Source organism: Bombina bombina, chromosome 12, assembly GCF_027579735.1.
Source record: "Bombina bombina isolate aBomBom1 chromosome 12, aBomBom1.pri, whole genome shotgun sequence".
Taxonomy (NCBI): Eukaryota; Metazoa; Chordata; class Amphibia; order Anura; family Bombinatoridae; genus Bombina; species Bombina bombina.
This window is the reverse complement of record NC_069510.1, coordinates 126,870,650-126,891,625: the sequence shown is the minus strand read 5'-3', so window position 1 is coordinate 126,891,625 and position 20,976 is coordinate 126,870,650. Positions and strand designations below refer to the sequence as shown.

Genomic DNA, 20,976 nt, shown 5'->3' with positions numbered 1-20,976 from the left:
GGAACTGTGTTATGAGATTACTGCGTGAGAAGCAACATTTTTTTTTTAATCAGAAATCTGATTCTTTAATAAGCGTAAATGGCAGCAAATCAGAAAATGCACATAAAGTATTTAATTAAAAAACATAATTTATGCTTACCTGATAAATTTATTTCTCTTGTAGTGTATCCAGTCCACGGATCATCCATTACTTGTGGGATATTCTCCCTCCCAACAGGAAGTTGCAAGAGGATCACCCACAGCAGAGCTGCTATATAGCTCCTCCCCTCACTGCCATATCCAGTCATTCGACCGAAACAAGACGAGAAAGGAGAAACCATAGGGTGCAGTGGTGACTGTAGTTTAATTAAAATTTAGACCTGCCTGAAAAGGACAGGGCGGGCCGTGGACTGGATACACTACAAGAGAAATAAATTTATCAGGTAAGCATAAATTATGTTTTCTCTTGTTAAGTGTATCCAGTCCACGGATCATCCATTACTTATGGGATACCAATACCAAAGCTAAAGTACACGGATGATGGGAGGGACAAGGCAGGATTAAACGGAAGGAACCACTGCCTGAAGAACCTTTCTCCCAAAAACAGCCTCCGAAGAAGCAAAAGTATCAAATTTGTAAAATTTTGAAAAGGTGTGAAGTGAAGACCAAGTCGCATCGTTGCAAATCTGTTCAACAGAGGCCTCATTTTTAAAGGCCCAGGTGGAAGCCACAGCTCTAGTAGAATGAGCTGTAATCCTTTCAGGGGGCTGCTGTCCAGCAGTCTCATAGGCTAAGCGAATTATGCTCCGAAGCCAAAAGGAAAGAGAGGTTGCCGAAGCTTTTTGACCTCTCCTCTGTCCAGAGTAAACAACAAACAGGGAAGGTGTTTGGCGAAAATCTTTAGTAGCTTGTAAGTAAAACTTCAAGGCACGGACTACGTCCAGATTATGTAAAAGACGTTCCTTCTTTGAAGAAGGATTAGGACACAATGATGGAACAACAATCTCTTGATTGATATTCTTGTTAGAAACCACCTTAGGTAAAAACCCAGGTTTGGTACGCAGAACTACCTTATCTGCATGAAAAATCAGATAAGGAGAATCACATTGTAAGGCAGATAGCTCAGAGACTCTTCGAGCCGAGGAAATAGCCATCAAAAACAGAACTTTCCAAGATAAAAGTTTAATATCAATGGAATGAAGGGGTTCAAACGGAACTCCCTGAAGAACTTTAAGAACCAAATTTAAGCTCCATGGGGGAGCAACAGTTTTAAACACAGGCTTAATTCTAACCAAAGCCTGACAAAATGCCTGGACGTCTGGAACCTCTGCCAGACGCTTGTGCAAAAGAATAGACAGAGCAGAAATCTGTCCTTTTAAAGAACTAGCTGATAATCCTTTGTCCAAACCCTCTTGGAGAAAGGACAATATCCTAGGAATCCTAACCTTACTCCATGAGTAATTCTTGGATTCACACCAATAAAGATATTTACGCCATATCTTATGGTAGATTTTCCTGGTGACAGGCTTTCGTGCCTGTATTAAGGTATCAATGACTGACTCGGAGAAGCCACGCTTTGATAGAATCAAGCGTTCAATCTCCATGCAGTCAGTCTCAGAGAAATTAGATTTGGATGATTGAAAGGACCTTGTATTAGAAGGTCCTGCCTCAGAGGCAGAGTCCATGGTGGAAAGGATGACATGTCCACTAGGTCTGCATACCAGGTCCTGCGTGGCCACGCAGGCGCTATCAGAATCACCGATGCTCTCTCCTGCTTGATTTTGGCAATCAGTCGAGGGAGCAGAAGAAACGGTGGAAACACATAAGTCAGGTTGAAGAACCAAGGAGCTGCTAGAGCATCTATCAGCGTCGCTCCCGGGTCCCTGCCCCAACGATGGATCAGTTGAGCAAACACCTCCGGATGGAGTTCCCACTCCCCCGGATGAAAAGTCTGACGAGTTAGAAAATCCGCCTCCCAGTTCTCTACGCCTGGGATGTGGATCACTGACAGGTGGCAAGAGTGAGACTCTGCCCAGCGAATTATCTTTGAGACTCCTAACATCGCTAGGGAACTCCTGGTTCCCCCTTGATGGTTGATGTAAGCCAGTGTCGTGATGTTGTCCGACTGAAATCTGATGAACCTCAGGGTTGCTAACTGAGGCCAAGCTAGAAGAGCATTGAATATTGCTCTTAACTCCAGAATATTTATTGGGAGGAGTTTCTCCTCCTGAGTCCACGATCCCTGAGCCTTCAGGGAGTTCCAGACTGCGCCCCAACCTAGAAGGCTGGCATCTGTTGTTACAATCGTCCAATCTGGCCTGCGAAAGGTCATACCCTTGGACAGATGGACCCGAGATAGCCACCAGAGAAGAGAATCTCTGGTCTCTTGATCCAGATTTAGTAGAGGGGACAAATCTGAGTAATCCCCATTCCACTGACTTAGCATGCATAATTGCAGCGGTCTGAGATGCAGGCGCGCAAATGGCACTATGTCCATTGCCGCTACCATTAAGCCGATTACTTCCATGCACTGAGCCACTGACGGACGTGGAATGGAATGAAGGACACGGCAAGCATTTAGAAGTTTTGATAACCTGGACTCAGTCAGGTAAATTTTCATCTCTACAGAATCTATAAGAGTCCCTAGGAAGGAGACTCTTGTGAGTGGTGATAGAGAACTCTTTTCCACGTTCACTTTCCACCCATGCGACCTCAGAAATGCCAGAACTATCTCTGTATGAGACTTGGCAATTTGAAAGCTTGACGCCTGTATCAGGATGTCGTCTAGATACGGAGCCACCGCTATGCCTCGCGGTCTTAGAACCGCCATAAGTGAGCCCAGAACCTTAGTAAAAATTCTCGGGGCTGTGGCCAACCCGAAGGGAAGAGCTACAAATTGATAATGCCTGTCTAGAAAGGCAAACCTTAGGAACCGATGATGATCTTTGTGAATCGGTATGTGAAGGTAGGCATCCTTTAAGTCCACTGTGGTCATGTACTGACCCTCTTGGATCATGGGTAGGATGGTCTGAATAGTTTCCATTTTGAATGATGGAACTCTGAGGAATGTGTTTAAGATCTTTAGATCCAAGATTGGTCTGAAGGTTCCCTCTTTCTTGGGAATCACAAACAGATTTGAATAAAACCCCTGTCCCTGTTCCGTCCGCGGAACTGGATGGATCACTCCCATTACTAGGAGGTCTTGCACACAGCTTAGGAATGCCTCTTTCTTTATCTGGTTTGCTGATAACCTTGAAAGATGAAATCTCCCTTGTGGAGGAGAAGCTTTGAAGTCCAGAAGATATCCCTGAGATATGATCTCCAACGCCCAGGGATCCTGAACATCTCTTGCCCACGCCTGGGCGAAGAGAGAAAGTCTGCCCCCCACTAGATCCGTTTCCGGATAGGGGGCCGTTCTTTCATGCTGTCTTGGGGGCAGCAGCAGGTTTTCTGGCCTGCTTGCCCTTGTTCCAGGCCTGGTTAGGTTTCCAGGCCTGTCTGGAATGAGCAACAGTTCCCTCTTGTTTTGAAGCGGAGGAAGTTGATGCTGCTCCTGCCTTGAAATTTCGAAAGGCACGAAAATTAGACTGTTTGGCCTTTGATTTGGCCCTGTCCTGAGGAAGGGTATGAACCTTGCCTCCAGTAATGTCAGCAATAATTTCCTTCAAGCCAGGCCCGAATGAGGTCTGCCCCTTGAAAGGAATGTTGAGTAATTTAGACTTTGAAGTCACGTCAGCTGACCAGGATTTAAGCCATAGCGCCCTACGTGCCTGGATGGCGAACCCGGAATTTTTAGCCGTTAGTTTAGTCAAATGAACAATGGCATCAGAAACAAATGAGTTAGCTAGCTTAAGCGTTCTAAGCTTGTCAATAATTTCCTCCAATGGAGCTGTATGTATGGCCTCTTCCAGGGCCTCAAACCAGAATGCCGCCACAGCAGTGACAGGCGCAATGCATGCAAGGGGCTGCAAAATAAAACCTTGTTGAATAAACATTTAAAGGGACAGTCAAAACCAGAATTTTTGTTGTTTAAAAAGATAGATAATCTCTTTATTACCCATTCCCCAGTTTTGCATAACCAACACTGTTATATTAATACACTTTTTACTCCTGTGACTATCTTGTATCTAAGCATCTTCTGACCGCCCCTAATCACATGACTTTTAGTTATTATCTATTGACTTGCAGTTTAGCCAATTAGTGCAGTGTCTGCCACAACTCACGGGCGTGATCACAATGCTATCTATATGGTTTACCTGAACTACTCTCCCCTGCTGTGAAAAGCAAATACAAAAGCATGTGATTAGAGGCGGCCTTCAAGGGCTTAGAAATTATCATATGAGCCTTTCTAGGTTTGCTCTCAACTAGAATACCAAGAGAACAAAGCAAAATTGTTGATAAAAGTAAATTGGAAAGTTGTTTAAAATTACATGCCCTATTTGAAAAATAAAAGTTTTTTTGGGCCTTGACTGTCCCTTTAAGGTAACCCTCCAATTTTTTATCCATTGGATCTGAAAAAGCACAACTGTCCTCAACCGGGATAGTGGTACGCTTTGCTAAAGTAGAAACGGCTCCCTCCATCTTAGGGACCGTCTGCCATAAGTCCCGTGTAGTGGCGTCTATTGGAAACATTTTTCTAAATATAGGAGGTGGGGAAAAGGGCACACCGGGTCTATCCCACTCCTTGCTAATAATTTCTGTAAGCCTTTTAGGTATAGGAAAAACGTCAGTACACACCGGCACCGCATAGTATCTATCCAGCCTACACAATTTCTCTGGAATAGCAACTGTGTTACAGTCATTCAGCACAGCTAATACCTCCCCAAGCAATACACGGAGGTTCTCAAGCTTAAATTTAAAATTAGAAATCTCTGAATCAGGTTTCCCCGAGTCAGAGATGTCACCCACAGAATGAAGCCTCTCCGTCTTCATGTTCTGCATACTGTGACGCAGTATCAGACATGGCTCTTACAGCATTTGCGCGCTCTGTATCTCTCCTAACCTCAGAGCTATCGCGCTTGCCTCTTAATTCAGGCAATCTAGATAATACCTCTGACAGGGTATTATTCATGATTGCGGCCATGTCCTGCAAGGTAATCACTATGGGCGTCCCTGATGTAATTGGCGCCATATTAGCGTGCATCCCCTGAGCGGGAGGCGAAGGGTCTGACACGTGGGGAGAGTTAGTCGGCATAACTTCCCCCTCGACAGAACCCTCTGGTGATAATTCTTTTATAGATAAAGACTGATCTTTACTGTTTAAGGTGAAATCAATACATTTAGTACACATTCTCCTATGGGGCTCCACCATGGCTTTCAAACATAATGAACAAGTAGGTTCCTCTGTATCAGACATGTTTAAACAGACTAGCAATGAGACTAGCAAGCTTGGAAAACACTTAAAACAAGTTTACAAGCAATATAAAAAACATTACTGCGCCTTTAAGAAACACAAATTTTGTCCAAATTTGAAATAACAGTGAAAAAAGGTAGTTACACTAACGAAATTTTTACAGTGTATGTAACAAGTTAGCAGAGCATTGCACCCACTTGCAAATGGATGATTAACCCCTTAATACCAAAAACTGAGTAACAAATGACAAAAACGTTTTTTTTAAACAGTCACAACTGCCACAGCTCTACTGTGGCTCTTTACCTCCCTCAATACGACTTTTGAAGCCTTCTGAGCCCTTCAGAGATGTCCTGGATCATGCAGGAAGAAGCTGGATGTCTGTGTCTAATTTCTGCTGCGCAAAAAAGCGCTAAAATAGGCCCCTCCCACTCATATTACAACAGTGGAAAGCCTCCAGGAACTGTTTCTAGGCAAAATTCAAGCCAGCCATGTGGAAAAAACTAGGCCCCAATAAGTTTTATCACCAAACATATACAAAAAACGATTAAACATGCCAGCAAACGTTTTAAAATACACTTTTATAAGAGTATGTATCTCTATTAATAAGCCTGATACCAGTCGCTATCACTGCATTTAAGGCTTTACTTACATTACTACGGTATCGGCAGCATTTTCTAGCAAATTCCATCCCTAGAAAAATATTTTAACTGCACATACTTCATTGCAGGAAAACCTGCACGCTATTCCCCCTCTGAAGTTACCTCACTCCTCAGAATATGTGAGAACAGCAAAGGATCTTAGTTACTTCTGCTAAGATCATAGAAAACGCAGGCAGATTCTTCTTCCAAATACTGCCTGAGATAAACAGTACACTCCGGTACCATTTAAAAATAACAAACTTTTGATTGAAGAAATAAACTAAGTATAAAACACCACAGTCCTCTTACGACCTCCATCTTAGTTGAGAGTTGCAAGAGAATGACTGGGTATGGCAGTGAGGGGAGGAGCTATATAGCAGCTCTGCTGTGGGTGATCCTCTTGCAACTTCCTGTTGGGAAGGAGAATATCCCATAAGTAATGGATGATCCGTGGACTGGATACACTTAACAAGAGAAATAAGGGATTCTAGAATGTATAGCCAACATTTGCTGCTCTTTAAAATAAACCTGCCTTATTCCGGTCAGACAATACCTGCTGCTCTGCGAGTCTTCTTTGCTGAAGGCTCAGCCAGTTTGGCACTTTTTGTGGGGGCAACAGTTTTTGGAGCAGCGGTGGTTTCCTTAATAGGCAAAGTGACCGTTACACTAGGCAGATAGACTCCCTCGCCTGTTGCTGTTGTCCTTATAACACTGAAAAAGAAAACAAAAAAAGAGGGAAATTAAAAGAATACATAAAATTAATTTCAATCATTCTTCAACGTGAGGTACATTGCAGAAGCAGTCTTATTTTCTCTTACTATATACAAGATAAGGCTAATACACTAGCTAAAATTAATGTGGAAACTCTGGACTGTCATCCGGTTGTATTTTGTTTACTTGTTTAATTGTTATTACTTCGAAAATCTTTATAAATAAATTATATTTAAAAAAAAAAAAAATACAACATTTTGGAACAGAAAAATGGGTCAGACATCATATAAAAATTAGGAGCCACCCACACTGTCAAGCCCTTCGCTAGGCCATGTCAAACACAACTCAAGTAAAAGGTTTGTCTAAACACAAAGAAAGAGAAGCGCATTCCCAGGAGTGAACACCAGCTCTATAACTTGTTAGCTTGTTCTATGGTGATTTACCACCTGGGTGCAGCTTATTTTAGTCCAATAATGCTTCTCACAGAGAAGAACTTTCCTGTAGTATATCAGTCTGACCCCGCCTATTAAGGTCAGTCCAGCCACAAAATACCAGGCAATTCCTCTCTGAACAAGGAACACGGCAACCCCAGATGGTAGTTTCGGCCTTCATTGGGCCTCATCAGTGAGGTGCAGCTGGTTGTTCCTTCCTGAGAGTGCGCTTCTCTGTGTGTTACATGTTCGTCTAACCTGCTACAGAGGCCTAAAATATTTCCTTTATATTAATTGACTGTACTGATTTTAAAAGGGATATTTTACAATATATAATAAATGAATAAATAGAGAGGAAATATAAAACCAGACACTATATTGTATTAAATCTGCATATAAAATAAATGTTCTGAAAGCATTTAAAACTGTAATTCAGTTTTTAGTCTGGATAACAATGCTTGACTATGTTTATCTTATCTCCTTTGTAGTTACATTGTAGGAAAAGGAGGCAAAATAAAGAATTAAAGTACACTACAAACTTTTGGCTAGATTACGATTTGTGCGTTAGGGTTAAAAAGCAGCGTTGAGAGGTCCCAACGCTACTTTTTAACGCCCGCTGGTATTACAAGTCCTGCAGGTACAGGTGTACCGCTCACTTTTTTGGCAAGACTCGAAAATACCGCAAATCCACTTACATCAATTGCGTATCCTATAGTTTCAATGGGACTTGCATAGCGCCGGTATTAAGAGTCCGACAAAAGTCAGTAGTTAAAAGTCAGTAGTTAAGAGTTTTACACTACAACGCCGTAGCATAAAACTTTTAACTAAAGTGATAAAAAGTACACTAACACCCATAAACTACCTATTAACCCCTAAACCAAGGCCCCCCCACATCGCAAACACTAAAATTAATTTTTTAGCCCCTAATCTGCCGAACCGGACATCGCCGCCACTATAACAAACATATTAACCCCTAAACCGCTGCACTCCCGCATCACAAACACTATTTAAATATTATTAACCCCTAATCTGCCGGCCCTAACATCCGACACCTACCTACATTTATTAACCCATAAACTGCCGCCGCCACTATAATAAAGTTATTAACCCCTAAACCTAAGTCTAACCCTAACCCCCCCTAACTTAAATATAACTACAATAAATCTAAATAAAATTACTACAATTAACTAAATAATTCCTATTTAAAACTAAATACTTGCCTGTAAAATAAACCCTAAGCTAGCTACAATATAACTAATAGTTACATTGTAGCTAGCTTAGGGTTTATTTTTATTTTACAGGCAACTTTGTATTTATTTTAACTAGGTACAATAGTTATTAAATAGTTATTAACTACTTAATAACTTCCTAGTTAAAATAAAGACAAATTTACCTGTAAAATAAAACCTAAACTAAGTTACAATTACACCTAACACTACACTTTAATTAAAGGGACACTGTACCCAATTTTTTTCTTTTGTGAGTCCGATAGAGCATGACATTTTAAGCAACTTTCTAATTTACTCCTATTATCAAATTTTCTTCATTTTCTTGGTATCTTTATTTAAAATGCAAGAATGTAAGTTTAGATGCCGGCCCATTCTTTGTGAACAACCTGGGTTGTTCTTGCTGATTGGTGGATAAATTCATCCACCAATAAAAAGTGCTGTCCAGAGTACTGAGCAAAAAAAAAAACTTAGATGCCTTCTTTTTCAAATAAAGATAGCAAGAGAACGAAGAAAAATTGATAATAGGAGTAAATTAGAAAGTTACTTAAAATTGCATGCTCTATCTGAATCACAAAATAAACAATTTGGGTTCAGTGTCCCTTTAAATAAATTCCCTAAACTAAATACAATTAATTGCAATTTTTAAAAAATGATCTAACGTACGGAAAAAAACAAACACTAAATTACAGAAAATAAAATTACAAGATTTTTAAACTAATTACACCTACTCTAATCCCCCTAACAAAATAAAAAAAAGCCCTACCCTACGCTAAATTACAAATAGCCCTTAAAAGGGCCTTTTGCGGGGCATTGCCCCAAAGTAATCAGCTCTTTTACCTGTAAAAAATTTTTTACAAATCCTCACCCCAAAATTAAAACTTACCACCCACACAACCAACCCTACTCTAAAACCCACCCAATCTCCCCTTAAAAAAAAAACTAACACTAACCCCTTGAAGATCACCCTATCGTGAGACGTCTTCACCCAACCAGGTAGAAGAGGTCCTCCATCCGACGACGAGCATCCTTCTCGGCCGACGGCTAAAGACGAATGAAGGTTCCTTTAAGTGACGTCATCCAAGATGGCGTCTCTTCAATTCCGATTGGATCAGCCAATAGGATTGAACTTCAATCCTATTGGCTGATTGCATCAGCCAATCAGCCAATAGGATTGAGCTTGCATTCTATTGGCTGATTGGATCAGCCAATAGGATTGAACTTCAATCCTATTGGCTGATTGCATCAGCCAATAGGATTTTTCCTACTTTAATTCTGATTGATAGAATTCTATCAGCCAATCGGAATTGAAGGGACGCCATCTTGGATGACATCACTTAAAGGAACCTTCATTCGTCTTTAGTCGTCGGCCGAGAAGGATGCTCCGCGTCTGATGTCTTGAAGATAGAAGATGCCGTCTGGATGAAGACTTCTGCCCCCTCTTTATAAGGAGGGATTGGGTGGGTTTTAGAGTAGGGTTGGTTGTGTGGGTGGTGGGTTTTAATGTTGGGGGGGGTATTTGTAAACATTTTGTACAGGTAAAAAAGAGCTGATTACTTTGGGGCAATGCCCCGCAAAAGGCCCTTTTAAGGGCTATTTGTAATTTAGTGTAGGGTAGGGCTTTTTTTATTTTGGGGGGCTTTTTTATTTTGTTAGGGGGATTAGAGTAGGTTTAATTAGTTTAAAAATCTTGTAATTATTTTATTATTTTCTGTAATTTAGTGTTTGTTTTTCGTACTTTAGATAATTTTTTTAAATTGTAATTAATTGTATTTAGTTTAGGGAATTTATTTAATTATAGTGTAGTGTTAGGTGTAATTGTAACTTAGGTTAGGTTTTATTTTACATGTAAATTTGTCTTTATTTTAACTAGGTAGTTATTAAATAATTAATAACTATTCTACCTAGTTAAAATAAATACAAAGTTGCCTGTACAATAAAAATAAATCCTAAGCTAGCTACAATGTAACTATTAGTTATATTGTAGCTAGCTTAGGGTTTATTTTATAGGTATGTATTTAGTTTTAAAAAGGAATTATTTAGGTAATTGTAGTAAATTTATTAAGATTTATTAAAATTATATTTCAGTTAGGGGGGGATTAGGGTTAGACTTAGGTTTAAGGGTTAATAACTTTATTATAGTGGCGGCGGCGACGTTGGGGGCGGCAGATTAGTGGTTAATAAATGTAGTTAGGTTGCAGCAACATTGGAGACGACAGATTAGGGGTTAATAAATATAATGTAGGGTTCGGCGATGTTGGGACGGCAGATTAGGGGTTAATAAGTGTAAGATTAGGTTTGTTTAGACTCGGGGTTCATGTTAGGGTGTTAGGTGTAGACATAAAAAATATTTCCCCATAGGAATCAATGGGGCTGCGTTAGGAGCTGAACGCTGCTTTTTTGCAGGCATTAGGTTTTTTTTCAGCTGGCTCTCCCCCATTGATTCCTATGGGGAAATCGTGCATGAGCACGTTACACCAGCGCTGGTATTGAGGTGAGATGTGGAGCAAAATGTTGCTCTTCGCTCACTTTTTTGCGGTTAACGCCGGGTTTGTAAAAACCCGTAATACCAGCGCTCTCTGTGAGCGGTGAGCATAAACTGCTCGTTAGTACCGCACAGCTTCTAACGCAAAACTCGTAATCTAGGTGTTTGTTTGCTAAGAATAATCAAATGTTACATTTAATGTCCTTTTTAGACTTATTTGTACTCGTCTCACGTTGCAGAATCTCACAAAACTGCACTGCAAGATAATAACCTGCTGTGTCAGGTCAGTGGTCTGTTCTACTTATCTTTGTAATATTCCTCTTTATTTTGACATTGCAAATGCTGATGCTTTCAATGTATAAACACAAATTATGAAAAAGATTTTCACCGTTTATTGTTAAAATCTATTTTAAGAAGGATAATGGATTCTCCCGATGGTCTTTTCTTTAGAATGCAGAAATTTCCAAGCTCCTGGTCCTAGAAAAAAAAATAATAATATGAATTTGTTTAATAAAGAAAAGTCTGCGTCCTTAAGGCAAAATTACACTTTATAATACAGACAAAACATACCATTTTAAACAACTTTCCAATTAACCTCAATTATCTATTTTACTGCATTCCATTTGTTGTTTAAAAACATACTTAGGGTAGGCTCAGGAGCAGCAAAGCACTACTGGGAGATAGTTGCACAGATATTCCTCTTTGTCATTGGATCACCTGATGTGTTCAGCTAGCCCCCAGTAGTGTAATGCTGCTCCTTCAACAAAGGATACCAAGAGAAAGAAGCACAATTGATAATGGAAAACTGTATAAAATGTTCTATTTATTTCTATCTTAATCATTTAAGGGAAATCGCATTTATTTTATTATCATATTCATGTAACGTATTTTGAGCATTGGGGGGGTTAATGCTTTATACAGATACTGGTATTTTTTTTTTTATAAATTCATAGCTAATGTTTCTTTGTAATCCCCTATTCATAATTCAAGCATATGTCACAGCTATTGTATTAACTGCTAATTGTATAAACGCTCTTGTTGCACTATTCTGGTGTAGTGTTTATTAGCTCAAAATAAGGTAGCTTTCCTACATTTATAGTTCTAAGAATTAAAGGGACATTAAACCCGAAATGCCTTTCAGGATTTAGATACAAAAAATTAACAAAAAAAGGCTTCTAATTTACTTCTATTAACAACATCACTTCCTTCTCATAGTATTTAAAAGGTCCATCAAGTCTACCCATATTACATATGACTTAGGATAACCCTATGCATGTCCCAGGCATTTTAGAATTCATTCCTTTACAGTCTGTGTTTACCACCTCTATTGGAAGTTTATTCCATGAATCCACCACCCTTTCTGTAAAAAACAGCTTCCTCACATTTTGTTTTGGCGTTCCTTTTTTGTGAAACATACCGCCTGCTCTCCTCTACACTAAACCATACATATTTAGATCATAGAGAGTCTTCATTCATTTTTATTATTGACCGTGTACCATTTAGTAGCCTCCTTTGGACAGTTTGTAGTTTATTTCTATCCTAGAGATGTGGTTTCTAGAACTGTACACAATGTGTTGAAGAAAATACTTAGGTAGCTGGAGTTCATGTGTCTGGGGAACTGTGCACTAGATGACAGCAGTGTTTCACAATGTATAGCATTGTTAAAAGCATTGCTGCTGCCATATAGTGCCTATCTAGGTATTCTCTTTAACAGCAAATACCCCGAGTACTAAGTAAATTTGATAACAGAAAAAAATTGTATGCTCTGTCTGAATTATGAACAAAAAGAAAATCTGTGTTTCGTGTCCCTTTAACCTCTTACGTCAGGCTATAATTCATTCATCTACTATAGTTTGAAAGCAGAACCTCAATGCAATTGAAATATTCTGGAGACTTTTCTTCTGCTATGCACCTCCCTTCTCTTTTTTAAGTGAAAAACCACTAGTGTGACGTACACATCCCGTTGCTAAAAAGCAGCTCTTAGAGAAGTTCAATACATTAAAAAGAAATAAACATTTTAGTGATATAAAAAAAAGGACATTTTTTGTACGACTAAATATATTTATTGTTGTAATAGGTTGAATAAATACTGTACTATTCTTGTTAGAGAACGAGTTTTATACCCTTTTAAAGGAACATGAAAATGCTCTATTGATTCTCACATTCTCACATTATTATTGCACCGTCGCTTGAGTAGAATGTTTTTTCACCTCTCTAAAAGGATTAAACACACAGTTAAATTAACTAAGTGCACTACTGGGAGCTAGTTCAGATAGGAGAAGTAAACTGGAAGTCTTTCTGCTCCATGTAAGTTTAATTTGGCCTCATGAATGAACACACTGGTCACCAACAGTAAAAGCATCTGTATAAAAAGAAGACTGCTGATGTTCCCGTTAGGTTTCAGTACATTCCCTGTCTACTCAGTGACCATAAAAAAACACCCAACCATAGAGGAATTAGCATCAGTTGTGCGGTTATACCAGACGGCTCATGCTACACTTATATCTAGAGGTGCAACCTCTGATACGGCAACAGTTATGTCCTCGTCTGTAGACTATTAAAGGGATATGAAGAAGCAATAATAAAATAGTGGAATTGTATTAATGCACTATTGCACAATGCAGCTACATCCTACTAGTCCTGAGCTAAATGCGGTCAGTGATTGGTGGATATTTACATATGTTGTCTCAGCTCAGGAGCGTTGATAGTGCATTGCTGGCCCGGTTTATCCTCTTTATGGGGGGTATAGTTGTGTTCAAGAAATACTGCAATAAGAAAATGCTCTGGCACATAAGTATTACTGTCTTTACATGTCCCTTTAATATTTACCATTAAGTCAATAAGCTTTTCTAGGTACTATCTAGATGAGCTTTAGCAGTTACCTCCTTCTGTGAGGCCAGTCGCCCCTATACAGACATTTTAATTACAGATATGACTGTACCACCATCACTATAGGCTTTTATGGCAGCCAGGTGCAGGAGCAAGGGCAGTACACATGAGTCACTGCAGCAGCCAGGTATACACAAGGAGATAACTAGTAACAGCAAGAAAAAACACGTAAGGCAGTCCCTGCTATGTGTGCACAGCATGCATTTATTTGCAGTAATAACAAAACTATTGCTTATTGTCCTTTAAACCGTTGTCTCAAAGTATCAAAGGGCCATATGCGGCCCTAAAGATAGTTTCATCTGGCCCTCCCTTGTTTAACAGCTAAACCACTCATTTCAGCGGGCAGTTGGGGTTTTTTAGGGCTCTAAGAGGTGTAACTAGTTGATGTTCTATATAAGCACTCACAAGATAAATATAAAGGCAAGTGTCCAGTGTAGACTCCCACCATGCACTGCTTGGATAAATGTCACTTTTTACGTTGTTATACAGTCCCAGAGCACTTCACTTGGCACTCACAAGATAAATATAGTGTATGTCTATTGTGGGCTACAACCACAAATACTTGGGTAAATGTCACTTCCAGAGCACTTATTAAGTTCAAGTGGCCCCCATGGGGAAGAACACTTGGCCAGTTGCCCCCAGACACATTGAGCGTTAAACTGTAACCAGGTTACGAGACAATCACATTTTAACCTCTAATCGCTGGCAAGTTACATCTGTGAGGTATAGTTCCGAAAACCTTACCAAGTAAGTGGAAAAGCCGTCATTATAAGTCCTGTCCAGGCTAAATCCAAACTGTAGAAGGAAGAGGAAGAAGCGTTAGTGCACAAAGGTAACATACAGGTGGCTCCAATAAGTGCAGCTTTTAGGGCTGTGACTTACAGTTGCATTGTCTAGGGTGGAGAGATCCAAATCCTTCACAGACAGGTTTTTAACGTTTACACTCATGTTACCATTTTTGAAAAAGGCAAATTTGTTGAGATGAATCTTTTGCCGCATATCATCCTAGAGAAAGAGTCAGTAATTAAAATAAGCACTTGATAAGATGTGTTTGAGACTTTAGTGCATGTATAGCGTGAACAGCTTGTAACGGTTATAATAGCAGCACCCAGTCTGAAGTGGTTGTGTGTTTATTGCGGCTCAACAAACCTTAAAGGACCAGTAAACACAGTAGATTTGCATAATCAACAAATGCAAGATAACAAGACAATACAATAGCATTTTCTCTGAATTTCAAATGAGTAGTAGATTTTTTTCTAACACATTTCAAAGTTATGTATATTTCCACTCCCCCTGTACCATGTGATAGCAATCAGCCAATCACAAATGCATATACGTATAGTCTGAGTTCTTGCACATGCTCAGTAGGAGCTGGTGACTCAAAAGGTGTAAATATAAAAGACTGTGCACATTTTTTTTAATGGAAGTAAATTGGAAAGTTGTTTAACATTACATGCTGTATCTGAATCATGAAAATTTAATAAAACCTGAGTGTCCCTTTAATGTCACGGTGGCACCAGGAGCCTGGGAACATGAATTCTGAAGCTACAACTATACTGCCCAATTCTTGCATCTCAGTTTTAAATGTCCCTGGTCCCCAATTGCCCCCACTCCCATTCCCTCTTAATAGTTGAAACCAGGGGTGGGCAAAAAGGGAAGCTGTAGATATATTTTGTGCAAACTAGGCAAATTCAAGGATGGTGCTCATAGCGCAGCCCGCAAAACACTGCACGTTTTTATTCCAGATCGCAGAGCTGCTTTACCACCAAACATTATATTTGAACACACAACAATCTTTCCTGCACGCCAAAATAAAATAAAAAAAGTTCTATTTATATGCAATATAATGGCTCTTACAACCTGCGCACAAAGCGTGCACAGTAATTCCCCAGTGAGAGTGGGAGATTTAGGGGAAGTTTACAGAGGCTGAGATGGCGAGATTAGATACAGCTCTGCTCAGTAGCTCTTTGCTTTAGACACGGCAATAGGAAGTGCTGTGGAGGAGAGTCACAGGGAGGGAAGTCTACCGTTTGCTACCTACTGATAAAGAAATGGGCAGTGAGGGACCGCAGCTGACACTGGTCCTGTCAGAGCTTAGTGCAGGCAGATTTCCCAGTGAGCCTGACACTAGTGATTCAGGCAACTGAACAGCATCCCACTCAGCATGACACCCTGACAAAAAAACTACCAAAGAAAGATATGCAGACAACTAATTAATTATTGTCTTATTGCTTCATTTCCCTCTTAAAATACTAAACTTGCACGTTGGTGGAGGGATACAAGTTTAACAAAAACACATTTTTAGTAAAATGAGTCATTTAGGATTGGTTTTTGTACTTTAAAAAGAATTAAAAGTGAAGTCAAATTAAGCACACTTACTGTGATACAAGTTCTCTTTTTTTGCTAAAGAGCCTAGCTCCAATACCATAGAATAATATAGAAAGTGGAGTAAATTGAACCTGCAGGTCTATCTCTTCTAAAATGTTGTTTGCAATTTATGTGCATAATATTTAACAGGACCAGTAAATACAGTAGATTTGCATAAAGAACAGATGCATGATAAAAAGACAATACAATAGCATTTAATCTGAACTTCACGAATTTCAGTTATGTCTATTTTGACTCCTCCTGCATCATGTGACAACCATCAGCAAATACATATACAGTACGTATATATTAAACTATTAGACCAGAGCTTTCCAAACTTTTCATGTTGGCGACACACTTTTTAGACCTACATCATTTCGCGACACAGTAATTTAGTTGTACTGGCAAACAGGATTTTAAACTAACTTGTTTTAAGAGATACAGACACATACATAAATGGTATAATTAAATGTATTTACAAGTAACAGTATGTAAGTATGTGCAAGAATTAAAAAAAATTCTACTTACTATTTTAATGGGATGTATGAGGTTGATGAGATGAACACAATTTCTGAATATTTGGTGGATTATTAGATAAAGACACTCGCATTTCATCATCAAGCATTTTTAAACTTTCCCTTCCTATCCATATATCAAGAGCAGGAGCAGCAATGCACTACTGGGAGCTAGCTGCAAAAAAACCCCACTGACTTCAGCTCAGCATTTAAGTTGCCGTCCTCAGAGCTCGGCGAGTCCGATTGACTACTGCCCACGCTGCAAACACACTGCTGTCCCACTCACTGACTACACATGCAGTCACGTGCCAATTAAGGAGACTACATGTGCAGTCAGGAGTCAATGTGCCGCCAAAGCCACCAATGGGAATAGTTTCAGTTCCCACTGAGCTGTGCCAATAGGTTAAGATGATCTGTGACCCACTAGGTATCAATCATGTGTCAACCATGTGATATGCATAGCAGGCAGGCGGAAAGTCAGAAACCAAAAAAAATTAAAAAAAATTAAATTTAAAAAAATTTGTGCTGAAGCAGGGACACACCTACACACTGCTGCCGACACACAGTTTGGAAAGCACTGTATTAGACAAATCATGTAACTTAAACTAAACAAAGTTAGTTTTAATGTATAATTGCTACAACAGGTAACATTGTATTAAACTGTGCAGCGCTCTGTAAGAAGCAAACTAAGGGGTCTATTTATTAAGCTCTGATACCAGTTACGGAACTCTATCGGCTGTAGGTTCGCACAAGAGAGAGGGGAGCCGAGAATTAAAGGGACACTGAACCCAAATTTTTTCGTCTGTGATTCAGATAGAGCATGCAGTTTTAAGCAACTTTCTAATTTACTCCTATTATCAAATTTTTCCTCGTTCTCTTGCTATCTTTATTTCAAAAAGATGGCATCGAAGCTAAGGAGCCAGCCAATGTTTGGTTCAGGACCCTGGACAGCACTTGTTTATTGGTGGGTGAATTTATCCACCAATCAGCAAGAACCACTCAGGTTCTTCACCAAAAATGGGCCGGCATCTAAACTTACACTCTTGCTTTACAAATAAAGATACCAAGAAAATGAAGAATATTTGATAATAGGAGTAAATTAGAAAGTTGCTTTAAATTGCATGCTCTATCTGAATCAATCACCCCCCCCCCCCCGACTTTTCCGACCAGAGAAATTGACGGTCCCTGCTCGCGTGCAATTGGTTGTGTGCAAACAGGGGCAGGGTTGCACACTTCTAGAAGATGTATGCCCCTGTCCACCTGGTCTTTAATAAATCTACCCCTTATAGACCCATTACTTTTTTATAAGAAAAAATCTCAAAAGAAAAGTAGAAAGTTTCCGCCAGTTAGCAAACCCAGAGTTTTATTGTATCTAGGCTTCTGTGTCCCCCCCTCCACTGAGGTACCATATACTGTAAACTCACTCCACATGGCACATTATGAATATGAACCCCTGTGGAACAATAGAATTCAACATCACTGCACAAAGTGAATCCCCATGTTAAGATGTGGATATGGTTTTATTCCTCATGGCAGCGTGGCTATCTCTTACTTTATCATGGCATTATATAGCAAGTCCTATGGCACTAACAACTCCACCGTGGTTGCACATGAATATGACTACCCTGCCCACGGCCCTCACACTACCCATGACACCACATGCCCCCTGCACCCTCATATGGAACTATTATAGCACCGCAAGTCCATTCTTCATGGCACTCTGACACCTTAAATTAAACTTTTATGATTTAGATAGAGCAGCAATTTTAAACAACTTTCCAATTTACTTCCATTAACAAAATGTGCAGTCTTTTTATATTTATACATTTTGAGTCACCAGCTCCTACTGATCATGTGCAAGAATTTACAGAATATACGTATATGCATTTATGATTGGCTGATAACTGCCACGATACAGGAATGGACATAGACCTAACTTTAAAATTTGTCAGAAAAAAAATATCTACTACTCATGTGAAAATCAGACTAGGGAAATGGCATTGCCTTTTTATTATGCTTTTGTTGTATATGCAACTCAACTGCACTTACTGGTCCTTTAAGAACAGTGTGTGGATTTGATACATTTTTGCCCACAGCATTACACAACCCTTTAAGAAATGCGACCCACCTACTAATCGTGCCCCCTCCCTATGGCTCTATATTTCCTTCTAACCAATGGTGAGACTCACCTAATTTGTGGTACTATAACTCTGTAATGACACCAATCCACAAGCCTATACGTGGATATTGAGACCTCTTTAAGGAAACCCGTTCACCTGTATCATTGCATGATTTAGCTGTGAAACCCTTCCCAATATTATTAGGCCAAAACCCTTCTTTGGGACAGTGTCATCACCAATTGAACCCTGTGGATGTCACCCTCTGCCTTATACTGCATTACCCACATGGCACGTGTATGACCTCTTCCTCTTGTCACATCCTAGACCAATAGCACAAAACACCCCATGAATACAAGCACACCACCTTAGTGCCCCCCAAAATAGCCAGATGCCCCTTTCCCCATGGAATCTGATATACCTAACCATCCCTGTTCCACAATATAAGTCGTAAAGATCATGGATGATGGCACCCTTTTTTGTGGCACTAGAAGGGCCCTTTCCCATCCTAACAGGTGTAATCTGCAACCATGTGTCCCCTTAACCCTTGCAACACCTTTTATCCCTCTGATACCGTGAGACGCCCTTATCTCCATGGTATTGTATGTCTTCACCATTATGACACTGTATGACATCTACGTCTGGTAACTAATGCACCATGTGACTTCTTAACACCACATGACCCCCTCCTAATCTCTATGACATCATGTGAACCCCCTTACTCCTCATGTCAATATGTGACTCCCTATTCTCCATGACACCATGTGAACCCCTTACTCCTCATGACACCATGTGAACCCCTTACTCCTCATGACACCATGTGAACCCCTTACTCCTCATGACACCATGTGAACCCCTTACTCCTCATGACACCATGTGAACCCCTTACTCCTCATGACACCATGTGAACCCCTTACTCCTCATGACACCATGTGAACCCCTTACTCCTCATGACACCATGTGAACCCCTTACTCCTCATGACACCATGTGAACCCCTTACTCCTCATGACACCATGTGAACCCCTTACTCCTCATGACACCATGTGAACCCCTTACTCCTCATGACACCATGTGAACCCCTTACTCCTCATGACACCATGTGAACCCCTTACTCCTCATGACACCATGTGAACCCCTTACTCCTCATGACACCATGTGAACCCCTTACTCCTCATGACACCATGTGAACCCCTTACTCCTCATGACACCATGTGAACCCCTTACTCCTCATGACACCATGTGAACCCCTTACTCCTCATGACACCATGTGAACCCCTTACTCCTCATGACACCATGTGAACCCCTTACTCCTCATGACACCATGTGAACCCCTTACTCCTCATGACACCATGTGAACCCCTTACTCCTCATGACACCATGTGAACCCCTTACTCCTCATGACACCATGTGAACCCCTTACTCCTCATGACACCATGTGAACCCCTTACTCCTCATGACACCATGTGAACCCCTTACTCCTCATGACACCATGTGAACCCCTTACTCCTCATGACACCATGTGAACCCCTTACTCCTCATGACACCATGTGAACCCCTTACTCCTCATGACACCATGTGAACCCATTACTCCTCATGACACCATGTGAACCCATTACTCCTCATGACACCATGTGAACCCATTACTCCTCATGACACCATGTGAACCCCTTACTCCTCATGACACCATGTGAACCCCATACTCCTCATGACACCATGTGACCTCCCCTACTCCACATGTAACTCTGTTCATGGCACCTGGTAACTCTCTTCTCCTGTCATCAGGTGACACCATACTCTAGCTACCCCAGCACCCGGATGTCCGGCTCCTTAAATCATGTCACCCTCGGAACCCCGCTCCCCAGTCACACCAGTTTACCTTTAGCGTCAGGTGATGAATTCTTGCCCAGCCAGCGGGCAGTAGTAACAGCAAACTCCCAAAAAATAGCAACAAGGCCGCACAGCCGCCAAACCGTAGCGCCATGTTTATTCCAGCATCAGCATCCCTCTCACTTCCGGGAACCGCTAGACACACCCCCTAACACTCACGTGACAAGTCGCTGCTATAGTTACCAGAGAGACGCATCTACACCCCACAACCGGAAGTAGTCACATATCTGACATATGGCATTGCATTGTGGGTTATGCTAACAACTATATAGTTCTTACATACAAAGTATTGCTCGTCAGCTGCAGTTAGTGAGATCACTTGCTAACAATACAGTACCAAAAGTATAGGCTCTAAAAGAGTTATATATGCTAATTGC

At 40.4% G+C, this 20,976-nt stretch overlaps 1 protein-coding gene across 1 annotated transcript in view; it reads right to left on the bottom strand.

Moving 5' to 3' along the window:
* Nucleotides 1-20,733, bottom strand: part of GPR107 (G protein-coupled receptor 107) — a 216,710-nt gene extending 195,977 nt beyond the window's left edge. The window contains exons 1-5 of the mRNA XM_053695827.1: nt 20,589-20,733; nt 14,595-14,717; nt 14,457-14,507; nt 11,212-11,300; nt 6,524-6,681 (exon numbers count right to left, since the gene is read on the bottom strand). Of these exons, the coding sequence (XP_053551802.1) occupies nt 6,524-6,681; nt 11,212-11,300; nt 14,457-14,507; nt 14,595-14,717; nt 20,589-20,693 (526 nt within the window). The 5' untranslated portion in view covers nt 20,694-20,733. The remainder of the gene's footprint in view (nt 1-6,523; nt 6,682-11,211; nt 11,301-14,456; nt 14,508-14,594; nt 14,718-20,588) is intronic.
* Nucleotides 20,734-20,976: the final 243 nt, after the last annotated feature.